This window comes from Diplotaxodon limnothrissa, linkage group LG3 (assembly GCF_057381915.1).
Source record: "Diplotaxodon limnothrissa isolate DT_005_m linkage group LG3, D_limnothrissa_male_GT1.1, whole genome shotgun sequence".
NCBI lineage: Eukaryota > Metazoa > Chordata > Actinopteri > Cichliformes > Cichlidae > Diplotaxodon > Diplotaxodon limnothrissa.
This window is the reverse complement of record NC_140598.1, coordinates 47,165,872-47,183,508: the sequence shown is the minus strand read 5'-3', so window position 1 is coordinate 47,183,508 and position 17,637 is coordinate 47,165,872. Positions and strand designations below refer to the sequence as shown.

Sequence of the window (17,637 nt, the reverse complement as noted above, 5' to 3'; positions counted from 1 at the left end):
AGTTTTCTGTGTTGATTTCATGTTTATATTTGTATCTCAACTGTTAATATGTGTAAACAGTTTCCAATAAAGTTGTTGTAAAACAACAACCCAACTGGCCTCAGATATTCAGAGGTGAGACGATCACTCTGACATGTGAGGTGCAGGAAGGAGGTAAAACCACTGAGTGGGAGTATGAATGGAGAGGACCCAGGACACTCACACAGTGGACACACAATAATGATGTGACATTCAGTGTTTCTGAGTCCAGCAGTGGAGACTACATGTGTAAGAGTCGACGCAGAGATGACTCATATTCTTCAACAGAGTGGAGTGAATCCTTCACATTGTCAGTATCAAGTAAGTCATGTTTGTTGTGTGATCTCCATTTGACAAATGTCATAATGGTCAGAACAGGATGGATTCAATGGTCTACAAAGCATGTTACATTGTTAGTCAGACAAAGAGCTGCAGCTGATAGTAGCCTCACTGTAGACAGTTTGTCACCACTTTGTGTCATGAACTTTCAGCTGGTCTAGAGATGCCAATGCTGACCTGCTGCTGCATCACCTGAGGACAATAATAATATAAATAAACAGGATGAAAACAAACCCCATCAGTTGTGTTGTGCAGAAGTCAGGTTGGTACACAGCTGACAGCCCTATTTGACAACTGCTGGAATTTATACTATAGCAAGAACCAATCAGTTAAGTAAAGAGAAACAACAGTCCATCATTACTTTAAGAGCTTCAGTCAGTCAGTCTGGAAACTGCTAAAACTTTGAATTAGAGATTGACCGATCTGATATTACGTATCGGTATCGGTCCAATACTGACGTAAATTACTGGATCGGATGTCTACGGTGGCCCCTAGAGACAAAACACTTGCAAACTCCAAAACACTTGCAAACTCCAAAACACTTGCAAGCTCCAAAACACTTGCAAGCTCCAAAACACTTGCAAAATCCAAAACACATGCAAACTCCAAAACACATGCAAACCCCAAAACACATGCAAATTCCAAAACACAACGGAAGTGCTCCAGGACGCTAGGGGTAGTGTTGAGCTCGATTTACAAAATAAATGACAAGTTTGTCTGTATGGGACGGTCTAGTCTCCGTCGCGCTTCCCAGGTTGCCTAGCAACCATCATACTAACCGCTGGAAACGTGTCATACAACTTTGTTTGACAGAAATGAAGAAGAACATATTTTGTTCATTTGTTTGTTTGTTTCTACAAGAGCTTTGTGTGATTTGATAAGTATCTGAGGCTGAGACCACAGGACAGTAAAACATGATTTTTGGGCTTCTGTACTAAACAGTCATTTAAGATTAGTTAGTAAATAACAATTAGCTAATGTTGTTCATGAGACTAAAGTCATATCACTTTGGTAATGTAAATATAATATGGCCAATATTATAGTTATTATATTAATCATTATTAGCTATTACAGCAGTGAACATGAACTGTGTCAAATACTGAGCCTCAGTACAGATTCAAGTTGCAGTTATTTATATGTCTTATCACCTTAAATCTTCACTCAAAGACAAGTATCTTTGACAGTGCATATATAGGTGTATCATATATAAGGGACAAATGTTGTTCCTTCAGTATGTTGGCATTACTAAATTTGGCTCATTGCTTACATATATTTATAAAAAGAAAACTGTTTCTGATAAAATGAAGAGTAGACTGATATATTGAATATTCCTTTATTGGGTGAGAAAATCAGACCATGTCATAACTGCTTTAAGTCATACAGAATAGATATCAGAGCCTTAAACAGGCTAACTTCTGCTAAATGGGTCAAACTGGGCAGAAAGTATACAAACACATAACATCCTTATAGAATATATGATATAACACTATAGATCAACTTACCTTAGAATATATAAAGCATATAAACAATTACAGCAATATGATGCAACAAACACAGCAGTGCTACTAATCCAAAATACTCAAAGCTTCATAGAACTGAAACAAACATTTATTTTTAGCTCCATTCTGCTGCTGATACATACTTAAGGTTTCTGAATATTAAACTTGTTACTGCCTTTCATAGTGTGTAACTTGAAGGCCCTGAGTACTTTCTCCCATACTGAAAACACTGAAATGATCAAATTATTTGAACATTACCTAATAAGACTGATTCAGGACAGACAATTAGTTATGTTAAACTTTTCTAGCAGTCCTTCACAAACAGGGAACAGTCTGTCTATTCTCTCCATCTGTCAGCTGCTGCTGGCTCTTCCTCCTCCTCTTCCTCACACACTGCTGAGTTTGTCCTGGTGGATCATCAGGGGTGCAAAGCCTCACAGATGATGTGCAGCAGTGGGTCCCTCAGTCTGTCCTCACTCTGGACACTTGCAGTTGTCACACATGGAAATCAAATGTGTGATAAGCTGCAGGATTCAAACACAAGTGTAACTTATAAATACATGTTCATACTTTTATTACACAATCAGAGAGAAAGAAACAGAGAGAGAGTGCAGGACAGACAGACAGGTGACAGTCTCAGGTGTATACACTGCTACAAAACAGCACAAAAGAAGGAGGATTGTGTTATTACGAAACAAGAAGAGTTCCCAGATGGTACAGTGGACACACGTGTGACTCCTGTGATTAAAGCATCTTTCTTTCAGCTTAACGAGTGAACCGTCAGCTCGTTCAAACACACGTTAAAGTCCGTTTGGCTCGACACCACCGAACAGAGGCAGCAATATAACATAGCTAACATTAACAGTGCAGTGAATCCTGCTTGTGCCGTGATATTCATGACTGCAAACCGAGCAGCATCACTGACTTTCAGCTTGTTGTGTTTGTGGATATATGACTGACTTTAATTATCCACAAAATCATCAGATTCTCTGTAAGATTAAAGTCAACTATTGAACGGTGTATATTTTGAAGTAAAGGCTTTAAAACCAAGTTAGTACAAACATCGCTAATGTCACATAACTTTCCCGACATGTGGCCAACAGTAATGTTTTAATGTTCTTCATTATAAAAACATTTGCGCATAAATAAGTGACATAATATTCAGCATGTGTTTTGGAGTTTGCAAGTGTTTTGGAGTTTGCAAGTGTTTTGGAGTTTGCATGTGTTTTGGAGTTTGCAAGTGTTTTGGAGTTTGCATGTGTTTTGGATTTTGTAAGTGTTTTGGAGTTTGTACGTGCTTTGTCTCTAGGGGTCACCGTAGATATCGGAGAGAAATAAAAACATGTAATCCGATCCATTAAATATCAAAAAAGCAGCTCACAAAACTTGCGACACGGCGTAACTCAGCTCATAACTGTAGCACGTCGGAGCAGTGTGCATCACGTGATAGAGGGGCTGTGTGTATTTGTAGCCTCGCTACCAAACCAGCATTTCATCTCCGAGGAAGTGATCCCAGAGAGAAGTAAAGCAAGTGTGTAAGTTCATCTCTGAATGTTTGTAAAGCATTCCCACGTTAAGCTTAACAACCGACATATGGAGCGACTACCTGTTCTTGCTGCTACTTCAATTATGAAACTGATTAATGATCAGCTGATCGGCTTTTCTGTCGCGAGTCTGTCTCTCTTCTTTGTTTTTGGCCCACTTCGCGCCAGAAAGAGGAAACCAGCGGCTGAACAACAGCAGAACGTTTAAGCTTGATAAGCTGTTGTTAAAATTTATTTAATATTACTTTCTACACCAGGATCCTTTTCTACGTAGCTGACGGCTGGTAACTGTGCAGGGGCGGATTTAGCAAAGTTTAGCCAGGGGGGCCGATAGGGCATGAACAGGGAAAAGGGGGCACAAAGACATACTTTTCTTTCTTGTTCTCATTTAAAATGTCTAGCTTTTAATAAATAATTATCTGAATCTTACACCCAAAGTTTTAATCTGATGTAAAATGTATAGAAGTCCATTACTGTATATAGTAACTGTTAAATCTAATATACCCTAGTAAGCTATACTACTTTTTCCTTTGGGAAGATACCATCTGTGCAGTCTGCAGTTCTGTTGAAGAAAGATGTTGAATCTATTTAATTTTTCTTAAAAAAGTATTTATTTCTGTGCATTTTTTTTTCACCCTGCATCAAATTAAAGTTGATTACGTCGATTAAGCATCATGAGGTGGAGGGTGGTTCCTTTTTTTTTTTTTTTGCTGGGAGTTTGCAACCCTATTAGTTAGGTTGCTTAATTTTTCTGCTAAGTACTCTTTAAGATGCCAGAATAGGAAGGATCGAGTAGGTTTAAGTTTATTAGATTGATCAGTTTTGCTGAACTATGAAATATTTTGGGTGCAGTGTATTTTTTACATACAGGTATAACAGAATAGCTTTAGTGTTGTTGTTTATTTAAACTTGAGTATGAACTTATAGAAAATGCAGCAATATATTAAAAAAACAGTTTTATTGATTAAAACACACACTATATATCGGATTCATATCGGTATCAGCAGATATCCAAATTTATGATAGTTATCAGTATCGCACATAAAAAAGTGGTATCGTGCCATCTCTACTTTGAATGTGTCACAAGTGCAGTTGCAATAACCATCAAACGCTACAATGAAACTGGCTCACATGAGGACCACCCCAGGAAAGGAAGACCAAGAGTCACCTCTGCTGCTGAGGATAAATTCAGCCTCACAAATTGCAACTTAACAGCACCTCAAATTAGAGCCCAGATAAATGCCACACAGATTTCCAGTAGAAGACACATCTCTACATCAACTGTCCAGAGGAGACTGCGCAAATCGGGCTTTTATGGTCAAATAGCTGCTAAGAACCCACGACTAGGGAAAAGCAACAAGCAGAACAGATTTGTTTGGACCATGAAACTCAAGGAATTGACATTAGACCAGTGGGAATCTGTGCTTTGGTTTGATGAGTCAAAATTTGAGATGTTTGGTTCGACCTGTTGTGTCTTTGTGTGACACAGGAAAGGTAAAAAGATGGTCTCTACATGCATGGTTCCCACCGTGAAGCATAGAGGAGGAGGTGTGATGGTGTGCTGCTTTGTTGGTGACACTGTTGGGGATTTATTCAAAATTGAAGGCACGCTGAACCAGCGTGGTTATCACAGCATTGTGCAGCAATGTGCCATCCCATCCGGCTTGTGTTTCTTGTGTTTGATTGTTTGATATTTCTCACCATCTCTGTGAACTCCTTCAAGACTGTTGGAAAACCATTTCAGGTGACGACCTCATGAGGGTCATTGAGATAATGAGTGTGTAAAGCAGTAATTGAAGCGAGGGGTGGCTATATCTTGTGAGAATTTACAGTGTAAATAGTCATGAAAATAAAGAAAAAACCTTTAAATAAGAACATGTGTCCAACTTTTTGTCTGGTAGTATATGTGTGTGTATGTATGTATATATTCTTTTCATAACAGCAGATAAACCCACAGCCACAGTGGCACCAGAAAAGGCAGTCATATAGTCATACAGTTTCTCCTCACGGTCTCACTGTTTTTCTCCATCTGTTAAATCAACACAAAATGATCCTTTTATTTTTGTGCAGGTCCATTCCTAACTATAAAACAACAAATTTACCATTATTATGAAATACATATCTTAATAGTCTCTGTTGATTTTGTTTCTATTTTATGAATATTTTTCTGTGAACAGGTCTCAATAAGCCCACTGTGACCCTGCAGCCATCCTGGATTCAGATATACAGCGGTGAGACAGTCACTGTCAGATGTGAGATTCAGGGAGGTGAAGGAGCTCAGTGGAGGTATGAATGGAGAACAGCCAAGTTAAACACACCTCCAACATCCAATGAATACAGAATTATCAGAACTACTGAGTCTGACAGTGGAGGATACAGCTGCCGGGGCAGAAGGGACAATTTCTTCTCAGAGTGGAGTGATACCATCACACTGACTGTGTCATGTAAGTTGGAGATGTTTCATCTATAATAGGTAAAAAAAAAAAAAAAAAGGCTTATTCTATGATACAGCTTTCTAGCTATCTTAGTGCTGCTCGACTTTCAGATGGCAACAAAAGAACTGTTTTTTTTTTTTTTTGTTGAATAAAAGTATTCACAGTGAAAGATCCAGTACAGAACAATGTGTATCACAGCATCATCTTTCTTATCTGCCCTGTCAACATCTACTGTACAGAGGGTGAACCTGTCTTAGCACATCCAGTAAGAAAAAATTATGTATTTGTCTAATTTATTATTTATTTCTTCTTCCTTTCCTCCATTTCTATATTCACTGGTTTGTCTTCTGAGTATCTGAGCATTTTTCCCGTGGCTCCACAGGTGGAGTTTTACCTATTCCAGCAACTTACTGTATTATGGTGTAGTTAGTTCAGTTTTTTTAGCCTGAATTTATTTTTAAGTGGATTGCTAGACACACTTTTTTTAAATAGAAAATTTGGAAGAAGTCTAGCTGTGATTTAAAACTGTAAAATGGCCCAATTTTCTTTAAAGATTTGGCTGGTGCTGATATCATTTATCATTTATCTCCATTTACATTATTAATATTATTATTGACATTAACTCTTAGACGAAATCAAAGTACATAAAATGTATCCACTAAATCTATTTAGGATTAGAAAGTGTTCATTTTTCTGCAGTAGAACATCTGATTCTTCTAGAGTCTGATCAGTAAATTATGTCACACTTCAAGTATAACATTTACTATTATTATAACAAATATATTCCTAAAACAGTGAATTAAATAAAAAAAATTCACATTGGAGCTCACACTGAGTGATCTTTGTGAGTCATGATAGAATTACTTGTGTGTATATATATATATATATATATATATATATATATATATATATATATATACATACATACATACTAGGGGTGCAACGATACTCGTATCGATATTGAACCGTTCGATACAGTGCTTTCGGTTCGGTACGCATATGTATCGAACAATACAAAATAAATTTTTAATTTATTTTATCAACTTTCCTTCTGACGATGCTGTCTGTGTTGAGCGCTCAGTGGATCTGCGCTCGACAGTGCAGCCTAGGCTGCGGAGTAGTCGAACGCAGATTCACTGAGCGCAGGGCAAGCTAGCGAGACAGAAGTTAAGCTCTCCTTGCAACATGGCAAATTGAACCTCCCCCACCCTCATTCAGATCTGGCGTTTGGAACTATTTTGGTTTTCATGTGACGTATGACCCTGAAGGTAAGCGCGTCATGGACTAAAGTAAAACAGTATGTTGGATGTGCCACGCAGTGCTCAATTACATGGGTGGGAGCTAGTGTGTTAGCGCAGTTAGCTCGTTAACGTGTTGGCCGTCAATCAATCAATCAGTCTTTATTTATAAAGCACTTTTCATACAAAAAATGTAGCACAAAGTGCTTTACATAGTTAAAAGCAGCCCACCCCACCCTCCAACTCACTCCCCACACTCTCATTAACATAAATGATGTGAATACACACATATCCCCCCACACACACACACACGCGCACACTTAAAGAGTAAAAATTGGGCTGGGTTCGCATGAGCCAAGTGAGGAAACACTATAACAGGGAGCCGTCTGCACCGGGAGCCGGTCACAGACCGCAGCCTCCAGGCTGGGCACACAGCAGGAGGGAGGCCAAGGAGCCCCCCAGCCAGGCTGAGGGGACCCCCAGAGACCCAGCAGCCACGGTCGATCACAGCCCCGGTGCAGAGAGCCCCCTCCGAGGAAACACTGGAGATATGACACAATAGGATATGTACAGGGTAAAATGATAAAATAAATAAGAACGGGATACAATATAAATATAAATATAAATAGAGTAAGAAGATTAAAAAATGAATAAGAATAAAATCAATAAATATTAGGTAAAGCCTAAATTAATAATAGAATAACAGGATAGAATAAATAAGCATAAAATAAATAAACGCTAAGTAAAAGCTAAATTAAAAAGGTGGGTCTTGAGCCTGTTCTTAAAAACATGTACGTTCTCTGCGGCCCTGAGGTCCTCTGGCAGGCTGTTCCACAGACGAGGACCATACCACTGAAAAGCTGCCTCTCCGTGAGTATGTGTCCTGACTTTAGGGACAATCAAAAGGCCAGCACCAGAGGACCTCAGGGTCCGCGAGGGTTCATATGGTAAAAGCAGATCTGAGAGATAAGAAGGCCCAAGACCATTAAGACATTTAAAAACCAATAAAAGAACTTTAAAATCGATCCTGAAACACACGGGGAGCCAATGCAGCGATTCTAAAACCGGTGTAATGTGGGCCCGCCCTCTGGTCTTCGTCAGCACACGAGCTGCCGAGTTTTGCAAAAGTTGTAAAGTTGAAATATTCTTCTTAGGAAGACCAGAGAGCAGGGCATTACAGTAATCAATGCGACTGGTAATAAAAGCATGCATCAACATCTCTGTGTTGGCCTGAGAGAGAATAGGGCGGACTCTGGCTATATTTTTTAGATGATAAAATCCAATTTTGGTTACATGTTTAATATGTGGGATAAAACCAAGCTCAGAGTCAAAAATAACACCCAGGTTTTTCACTTGTAGCGAAGGACATAGTGAAAATGCCTCTAATTTAGACAAGAGTTTCTCTCTCTGAGCCTCAGGACCGATGATTAAAACTTCAGTTTTGTCCTGGTTAAGCTGTAAAAAGTTTTCTGACATCCAAGATCTTATATCTAAAATACAGTTAAAAAGGGCATCCATTGGTCTGGTGTCATCAGGAGACACAGAGATGTACAGCTGCGTGTCATCAGCGTAACTGTGAAAGTTCACTCCATGCCTCCTGATGACACCGCCGAGAGGGAGTATATACAAATTAAAAAGTACAGGGCCTAGAACCGACCCTTGAGGCACACCACATGTCATTTTATGGATCTTAGAGGAGCATGTATCCATACTCACCATAAAAGTTCTGTCAGAGAGATAGGAAGTGAACCAGTTGTGTACAGCACCAGAGAGGCCCACCATGTGTTTAAGTCTGTTTAAAAGAATAGCGTGGTCTACTGTATCAAAGGCTGCGCTTAGATCCAGTAGCACCAGGACTGAGAGCATTTGGGAGTCCCAGTTACATCTAAGATCATTTAGAACCTTTAGGAGAGCAGTCTCTGTGCTGTGGTTCACCCTAAATCCAGACGGGAATATCTCCAGGATCTGTCTATCATTCAAAAAGTCATTAATCTGAGTAAAAACAAGTTTTTCTAAGATTTTACTTAAAAATGGTAAGTTGGATACAGGTCTGTAGTTATTAAAATCATTACAATCCAAATTGCTCTTCTTCAGAAGGGGCCTCACCACCGCCGTTTTAAAGGCAGCAGGGAAGACACCCAACTGAAGAGAGCAATTCATCATGTATAAAAGCTCAGCCTCAAAAAGTCAAAAGTGTTTTAAAGAGTGAAGAAGGGATTGGATCTAAAAGACATGTGGTCCAGCCCCATGCACGGGCGATCCGCGGTAGCTCGTTAACGGAGATTTGCCGTGTTGTGGCGTTAACGTCATTTCAACGAGATTTACGCTGACAGCACTAGTGGGAACACAACAAATATGACTGCACATTTACACCGACATCATCCTAGTGCAAAGAGAAGTGGAAGCAGACAAAAACAACAAGCACGCATGCTACAAACTTTACCTGAGTCATTTAGACAGCCGTTAGCACATGATTCTCCTTATGGGGACCTGATATGTTTAATATGCTGCTGAGAATATAGCCCAGAAGAAGCGTATAGTATAGCTTTTATTTTGGAAAGAGCCATTTCTCTGTAATAAACTCTCTTTTCCAAAGATGAGTGATTCCTCAATCAGATACAGGGCTCGCAAAATCACTAGCCCGACGTCCCGGGGCTAGCGATTTTTCCAGTCGGGCTACCAAAATCTATCTCTGCCCTGCCCGTCGGCCTATCGTAGGAAGGAAAAATATATGTCAATGCTTTTGCATTCTTTCGGAAATGTAGCTGGGTAATTATGTCATTGGCATCGGTGAGCCACTGTCAATATGTGACATATTGAAATCGCATTTGAATTTGCGCTTGTTTTTTGCTTTCACTTTGCAATCGCGCGAACTGTGTATAGAGAGCGACAGCACTGATTGGTGAGTGATGATAATTTGCGCACCAATTCCTCTGACATCGTCTTATCAATCGTTAGCTTACTATGCAAACATGACAAGTGAAATCTCCCGCAGCAAGCTTAAACATGTGAGAGGTTGATCGCGCAGAGAATCGCTGAGCGTTATGTGAGTGCGTGTGTAAAAGCAGCAGGATATATATTGTAGCGGGTCAGGGCTGTTCGGGGTTCTGTTTGTACAGTTATGTTTTGTTTATGTTGCCATAGTGACGGGTGACGCCCTCTCGCTGCGACGGTGTGTCCTTCCGGGGTCAGAGGGCGCCCTGTGTGTTGTTGTTGTTGCTGTGCTGTTGCCGCGCTGAGCAGTTAGCTAGCGGCAGTGTTCTTCTGCAGATGTCAATAAACGGCTGTGCTCCCTGGCTAGCTCACGGGAAGCAAGACCAAACGATACCTCCGTCTCCTCCTTGTCTGAGCTCACCACAATATTTTAGTTCTGCTGAGCCAAATAAGACAGGTCAGGGTGAAGAAGTGACAGCCAAAGAAAAGCTTACCACAAAACGGAAAAGTTATGACAAATCAGACAATAAGGCAAAAAGAAAGTGCAGCTTTATGGTTTCATGGACAAAAGAATTTCTGTGGCTGCAATATGACAAGCGAAATAACCAGGGCTGCACATAAGTGGTCTGCAGGTGCGCATTCGCTGTCAAAATAAAAAACGGGAACAAGATAAGAAGTTGCAACGCGTGTTTGCATACATACGTCTCCCTCCTCTTTCTTGGGTTTCTGCTGCCTGAGGTATTCACTGAGCACTCGGTCAGTTGGGGCCATCTTCCCAATGTATTCTTGGATGTTCGTTGTCTCATCCTGGACTGTGGTGCTGACACTCACCAGTCCCCGGCCCCCTTCCTTCCGCTTAGCGTACAGCCTCAGGGTGCTGGACTTGGGGTGAAACTCTCCATACATGGTAAGGAGCTTTCTTGTCTTTATGTCAGTGGCTTCTATCTCCTCCTTTGGCCAGCCTATTACCCCAGCAGGGTACCTGATCACGGGCAGGGCGTACGTGTTGATGGCCCGGATCTTGTTCTTACCATTCAGCTGACTCCTCAGGACTTGCCTGACCCTCTGCAGGTACTTGGTGGTTGCAGCTTTTCTAGCGGCCTCTTCATTGTTCCCATTCGCCTCTATGTCTGCAATGTTGCCTTCTGGTAGTTCAATCCCCTCAGTTCTGACTACCTTCCCTCTCTTTGTTACCATCCGATAGGGCTGGGCGATATGACCCAAAATTCATATCTCGATATTTTTTAGCTGCATGGCGATATAAGATATATATCTCGATTTTTTTTTTAAAAGCCATAAGTTAAGAACAAAAAGAGAGTTCTTAGTCACACTGTGTCCCAGATGTCACACGGGCACTTTTCTTTACATACAGCGTAGATGTACATGAAGAAATTACTCAAAAATAAATTATCAGCATTTATTAAATAATCATGGTCCATAAATAAAAGAAAACAATGTTGTTTTTGTGCATAACAAAAAGCTCACAATTGTGCAGTCAAAATGTAAACTAATAGACGCTGAGCATAATAACAAAGAGACAGATTTCACAGCTGCACCACGTCTCTGAACAGGTGCCATTTGTGGTCCTTATAAACACACAGTACGGTAATATTACGTTGAAGCACAGTACGTATCACTCTGCGAGGCTCCTCCCCGGTAGCCGTAATCCTCCGACAATCCATCAAGCGGTGCAGCTCCGTAGCTTAGCAAAGTCATATTAGAACATTTTTTGACAGATTGCTGAGTGCTGTGTACCACATAAAATCGGTTCGCGGTCAGTAAGCACAACCAGAATTCATACATAAGGCGCACTGTCGAGTTTTGAGAAAATGAAAGGATTTTAGGCCGTGCAGCCCCTCCGGGCTGCATGTCGTTAGCACGGTTAGCTCGTTAGCTCGCTAACACGTTGACGCCGTCCAGCCCCACGCACGGGGCGATCCGCGGTAACTCGCTAACGGAGATTTTCCGCTTTCATCTTGTCATTGCCTGCAGGTGAAGCTATGGGGGAGGGGGAGTTGTGTTCAGTGAAGGAGAGACAAAAGTGGACGAAAGAGAGGCAAACCTGCGGCTCCACAACGTAACATAGACTATATCGATATAAACGATATTGTCACATCTTATATCTCGTATGAAAATATATCGATATTTTTAAAAAACTCGATATATCGCCCAGCCCTACCATCCGACTACACTTCTCCAGTCCGAATGACATTCCAATGTCATTGCTGTATAGCCTGGTAGTGTGGATCAGTGAATCGATGTCTCGTTCACTCTTGGCATACAGCTTGATGTCATCCATGTACAGGAGGTGGCTGACAACTGCTCCGTTCCGTAGTCGGTATCCGTAGCCAGTCTTGTTAATGATCCCACTGAGGGGGTTCAGGCCTATGCAGAACAGCAGTGGGGACAGAGCATCTCCTTGGTAGATCCCACACTTGATGGTGACTTGTGCTATGGGCTTGGAGTTGGCCTCTAGTGTTGTGCGCCACATCCCCATTGAGTTCCTGATGAAGGCTCTTAGGGTCCCATTGATCTTGTACAATTCTAGGCATTCCAGTATCCAGCTGTGGGGCATTGAGTCATAGGCCTTCTTGTAATCAATCCAGGCAGTGCACAGGTTGGTCAGTCTGGTCTTGCAGTCTCGGCTGACTGTTCTGTCTACCAGTAGCTGGTGTTTTGCGCCTCTGGTATTCTTGCCAATTTCTTTCTGTGTCCCGCTCATGTATTGACCCATGTGCCTGTTCATCTTAGCCGATATGATGCCTGACAGGAGCTTTCATGTAGTACTGAGGCAGGTTATTGGTCGGTAGATGGAGGGGACCGGTCCCTTCTTGGGGTCCTTGGGGATCAGGACCGTCCGACCTTCAGTTAGCCATTCCGGGTGTCTCTCGTTAACTAGCAGCTGGTTCATTTGTGCTGCCAGACGCTCGTGGAGTGCAGTCAGCTTCTTTAGCCAGTAGGCGTGAACCATGTCGGGCCCTGGTGCTGTCCAACTCTTCATACTGGAGACCCTTTCTTGGATATCTGCCACTGTGATGGTTACTGGACCCTGTTCAGGGAGGTCGCTATGGTCTGCCCTCAGATCCACTAGCCACTGAGCATTGCCGTTATGGGTTGCGTCCTTCTCCCATATGCTCTTCCAGTATTGCTCCGTCTCCAGCCTTGGTGGTGCTGTTCTCTTATTATTATTATTGTTCCCTTGCCACTGAGAGTACACCTTTGCTGGTTCTGTGGAGAACAGCTGGTTTATTCTCCTGCCTTCTATCTCTCTGGTGTACCTCCTCAAGCGGCTGGCCAAGGCTGTGAGTCTTTGTTTCCAAGGCCTCAGGTATGGACAGCTTGCTGTATTTCTTATGCATCTTCTTTGCCGCACCTTTCTGCAACTCCGTTAGTTGGCTAACCTCCCTCCGTGCTACTTTGATCTTGCCCTCTAGCCTCCTTCTCCATGAAGGGTACTGCCCCTTGTGGCTGTTCAACTTGTAGCCAAGCATCTCACTGATCACTGCTGCCGTATTGTAGATCAGCGCAGACCTATATATGTATATATATATATATATATATATATATATATATATATATATATATATATATATATATACATATATATATGGTGAAAAGTTTAATTCAGTCTTAAGAAATGCTACTAGACATGTTTGCTGAGAAAATTGTTTTTCAACAGATAAAGCCCGTCCTGTCCTCACTGTGTCTCCATCATGGCTGAGTCCTGGAGCCTCAGTAACTCTGAACTGTGAGGTTGAACATCCATCTGCAGGATGGCACATCTACTGGTATAAAGCTGTTCCTGATCTATCAGAGAAATCCTCCAGTTATGAGCTGCTACCTGATGGCAATAGGACTGCAAACAACTCCTACATCATTCATGGACAGACACACACAGCAGGGTATGCGTGCAGAGCTGGAAGAGGAGACCCAGAGTATCACACTGATCACAGTCAACCAAAATTTGTCTGGTCTGCAGGTCAGTTTGATTCTGTTTATCATCACAATAAACCAATTTTATGTCAACTCTTTTCACCAAAAATCAGCTCATTAAAATTCAATAACGACAATTTAATGTCTGTGTATATTGAATATTTCCATTTTTATTTATGATCAAACTGAATTTCTTTGTTTCTTTTCATTATTTTTGCACTTGTATAATGTGATAATATGGAAACAACTATTTTTTTAAACGTTTTTTGTTCTTTGCAATGAGTATTTTTATTTTGGATATTTAAATTCATTTTATTTTTTATAGTCATTATTTCGCACATAGGATTTGGATAAATAGGGTACATTTTCATCACGATATTTTGAATCCTAACATCTGTGAGCTTTGTCTCTTCACTGCATGTTGTTTCCAGATGTTCATTCAGCAGCGTCTCTCACAGTGAGTCCTGACAGAGTGCAACACTTCACCTCTGACTCTGTCTCACTGACCTGTGAGGGAAAGTTCGCTGAGTGGAGAGTGAGAAAGTTCTCTGAGGACGGCCGACTGTACTCTGACTGTAGGAGAATGACTGGATCCACATGTAACATCAACACATCAAAGTCAGATATTGCAGTGTACTGGTGTGAGTCTGGATCAGGAGAGTTCAGCAGTGCAGTCAACATCACTGTTCATGGTATGTTTTTACACACATTTCCTTAACTGCTTTTTTTTTCCATTTCAACCATTTAGAAGACACATATTGTGAATATTTATCCAATTTTCCCTCTGAATGTTACAGAATTCTGTGCGACACAATGGCAGTTTTAGGTATATCTACAAAGTAACTTTATTGATTGAAACAAATTACATCCAAATTTTAGCCAGTGCCAGATTTTACATTTCAAAGATTTTTTTTTCTTTTAACATACAATATTTCATTCACCATTTTTACACAACTTTACAGCCCTTTAGCATGTCATATAAAAACCCGAATTTAAATGGTTTAGTCTTACTTAATAATAAGGTTACATAATATATGTTTCACAGCATTCTTTGTAAGCAAAGACATGTTTCCTTAAAAAATCTGACTCTTTTTACCCTATAAACAAAAAAATGTGACCTTCCCAAAAACTGCTATTATATTTTTTTTCCACTTTAAATGACTCAGTCTTTTAAAATTACTTTAGCTTAAAATATACATTTAAAAAAAGTAATTGTAATTCTTTTTATTTAAGGTCTGTTTGTTTAAGTATGTATATTTAGGTCCACTGTTTTTTTTTGATCAAAAAACAAAAAAACAAACAAAAACAAAATAATTTCTATAAACTAAGGAGCTTGGAAAGAATAGCATCTAGACTTCTCTAAGTTGATTGAAGAGGTTTCACCTCTCATCCGAGAAGCTTCTACAGTTCTAGGGTCAAATGGTGGAGAGTCCCACCATCCCATGTCTTCAAGCAACTTAAACAAGTCCAGACGCTTTTCTTTCCAAGCTCCTTAGACTACGATGACCTGGATGACTGAGAACCTTCATAGACATATTCTATAAACTACATTTCAAGAAGTCTTTGGTTATTATTTTCATTAGGTCCTAAGTTGGCTGAATGATTGGCAACAACATTGACCCATTCATGTTTTCTCTAATGTCATATTTTGTATTTTTTTTTTTTAAATTGACATTCGTGATCCTAAAGACCTAAAGATCCTAAAAACTGCTGTAAAAATTATTTTATAGTAATGTGGAGGTAAACAAACATGACATAAGAGACCTCACTTCTCACTCCAACTTTATTCTTCGCCTGAGAACTGACAAAACTGACTGCTTTCCCGGTGGGGGACAAGACTGGCATGGGCGGTCAGGACAAGCTGAAGACAACTCAAGCTCCACCGGGTGCGGGTGGGTGCTCCTGGAGGAAAAAGCAGTCTGTCAGCCCGGAGTATCAAAATCTTTGTCTGTGTAAAACAGAAATGTTACTTCCTTAAAATCTAGAAATACCAGTATTCAATGGCCATAATGCATATAAAATCAAAATTCTCAAAATACTACTCTAACACGTTAGTAAATCTGTAGATTAATATAACGCCATTTTAGTGCAGCATTTCCCACACAATTTTCTCCTTTTTGTATGTATTGTGACTTCCTTTTTAGCTTCTATTTATTCTATTATTCTATAGCTTCTATTTAATCAGCGATTATGATCATAAAACAGCAACAATATCTATTTTAATATAGCTCTTACATGTGTGTTTAGCTTTAAATTCTGGCGTAAATGACAGTGCATCACTTGGTACATCTAGGGTTATGATTTAAAATATCTTTAACCATGGCTTACAATTAACAAAGTATTTACAAAAGCTCTCTTGACCTTTAGAGTTTTGCTCAACCAACTGGTAGAGCACATTTTCAGGCCCTATATCTAACTGAGGCTTTCACTGAAATTGACCTACCTTATTGAATCTTTTCTACCAATTGGTTTACATCTGTAATGCCAAAAAATCCACCAGAAGGCACTGTGAATGTAAACGGTTGGCTCTTCTTATCACTCTCCCAACCAGGAAGTCAGAAACAAAAAATCATCCAACATATTTTGAGTGTTTTTGATGAAACTAAGGTAGGAAGATATAATTTTTTGATATATGATAGTGTTAGAGGACTTACTAAACAGATGTATGTCACTTGAAAGCATTAAAAATGTGAAATTAAATGTTTAATCATTTAAACATGATTGCCCAACCAAACGGCTGATTTGTCACTTTATGGTGCTAATGCTAACAAAACTTAATGTTATTATAATTCATTATTTGTCATAATATCAGACCACTATTCCCATTTTGTTTATCCATTGCTGTTGATAAATCCCATTAAGTGTTAGCACAGCAAGAATATGCTGAAATAATTTCCTCAGTAAGTAATTTTTGTAACTTTCTGAGTTAACATTAGTAAATACTGTAAAAATCAAGAGTAACATGTGGAAATCACAAATATCACAACTAATTACCTTTTAACCAAAGTACAGTAGCTGGTAAATAAATTTTTCTGAGAAGTCAAAATTATAATTTCATTCTGTACATACGATAATTTTTAACCCTACAACTGTTTACAACTTGCATAGTTCCCATTTCTGTATAGCTGTATATCTCAGATTCCTGTAAAGTTATTTATTTCATATTCTGTATAGTTTTTCATATTTATATCCTGTCCATATCCTGTCCATAGCTTGTACTCACTACAGCCTGTACATACTTATAGTTATAGAATATTCACAACATACTTCATACCGTGTACATTATAACATAATAGACCCATTTCTGTAATATACTTACATATCTATATTATTGCTAATATATATTGTAATATATCTATATCACTAAGCACTTCTGAATGGATGCAAACTAGAGCTGGGCGATAGAACGATAACGATATGTATCGCAATATAACTTTTTCTCGATAGAAAAATTAAACTATCGCGATAGACCTCGCCGCTCTTGTCCTCTTAAAAAAAATAAAAAATAAAAAAGAGAACAGCCAATCCAAATTAAGTAGCGCAGAGCCGAACCAATCACAGCCGCAGCGTCACGTCACGTGTCAAAAATACCCGTGTACGTGTGGACGTAGCCTCAGTCTCTGACTGGAAGCGCTAATTCGTCATTCGGCTTTTGTCAGACTAAAGTAACTGTTAAAACTGTTTGAAAAGCTAAGCT

At 39.8% G+C, this 17,637-nt stretch overlaps 1 protein-coding gene across 1 annotated transcript in view; it reads left to right on the top strand.

The window, feature by feature from the left end:
- Positions 1 to 17,637, top strand: part of LOC146636215 (Fc receptor-like protein 5) — a 54,901-nt gene that overhangs the window by 20,783 nt on the left and 16,481 nt on the right. Inside the window, exons 11-14 of the mRNA XM_085349476.1 lie at positions 61 to 339; positions 5,578 to 5,844; positions 13,687 to 13,986; positions 14,372 to 14,632. Coding sequence (XP_085205602.1) covers positions 61 to 339; positions 5,578 to 5,844; positions 13,687 to 13,986; positions 14,372 to 14,632 — 1,107 coding nt within the window. The remainder of the gene's footprint in view (positions 1 to 60; positions 340 to 5,577; positions 5,845 to 13,686; positions 13,987 to 14,371; positions 14,633 to 17,637) is intronic.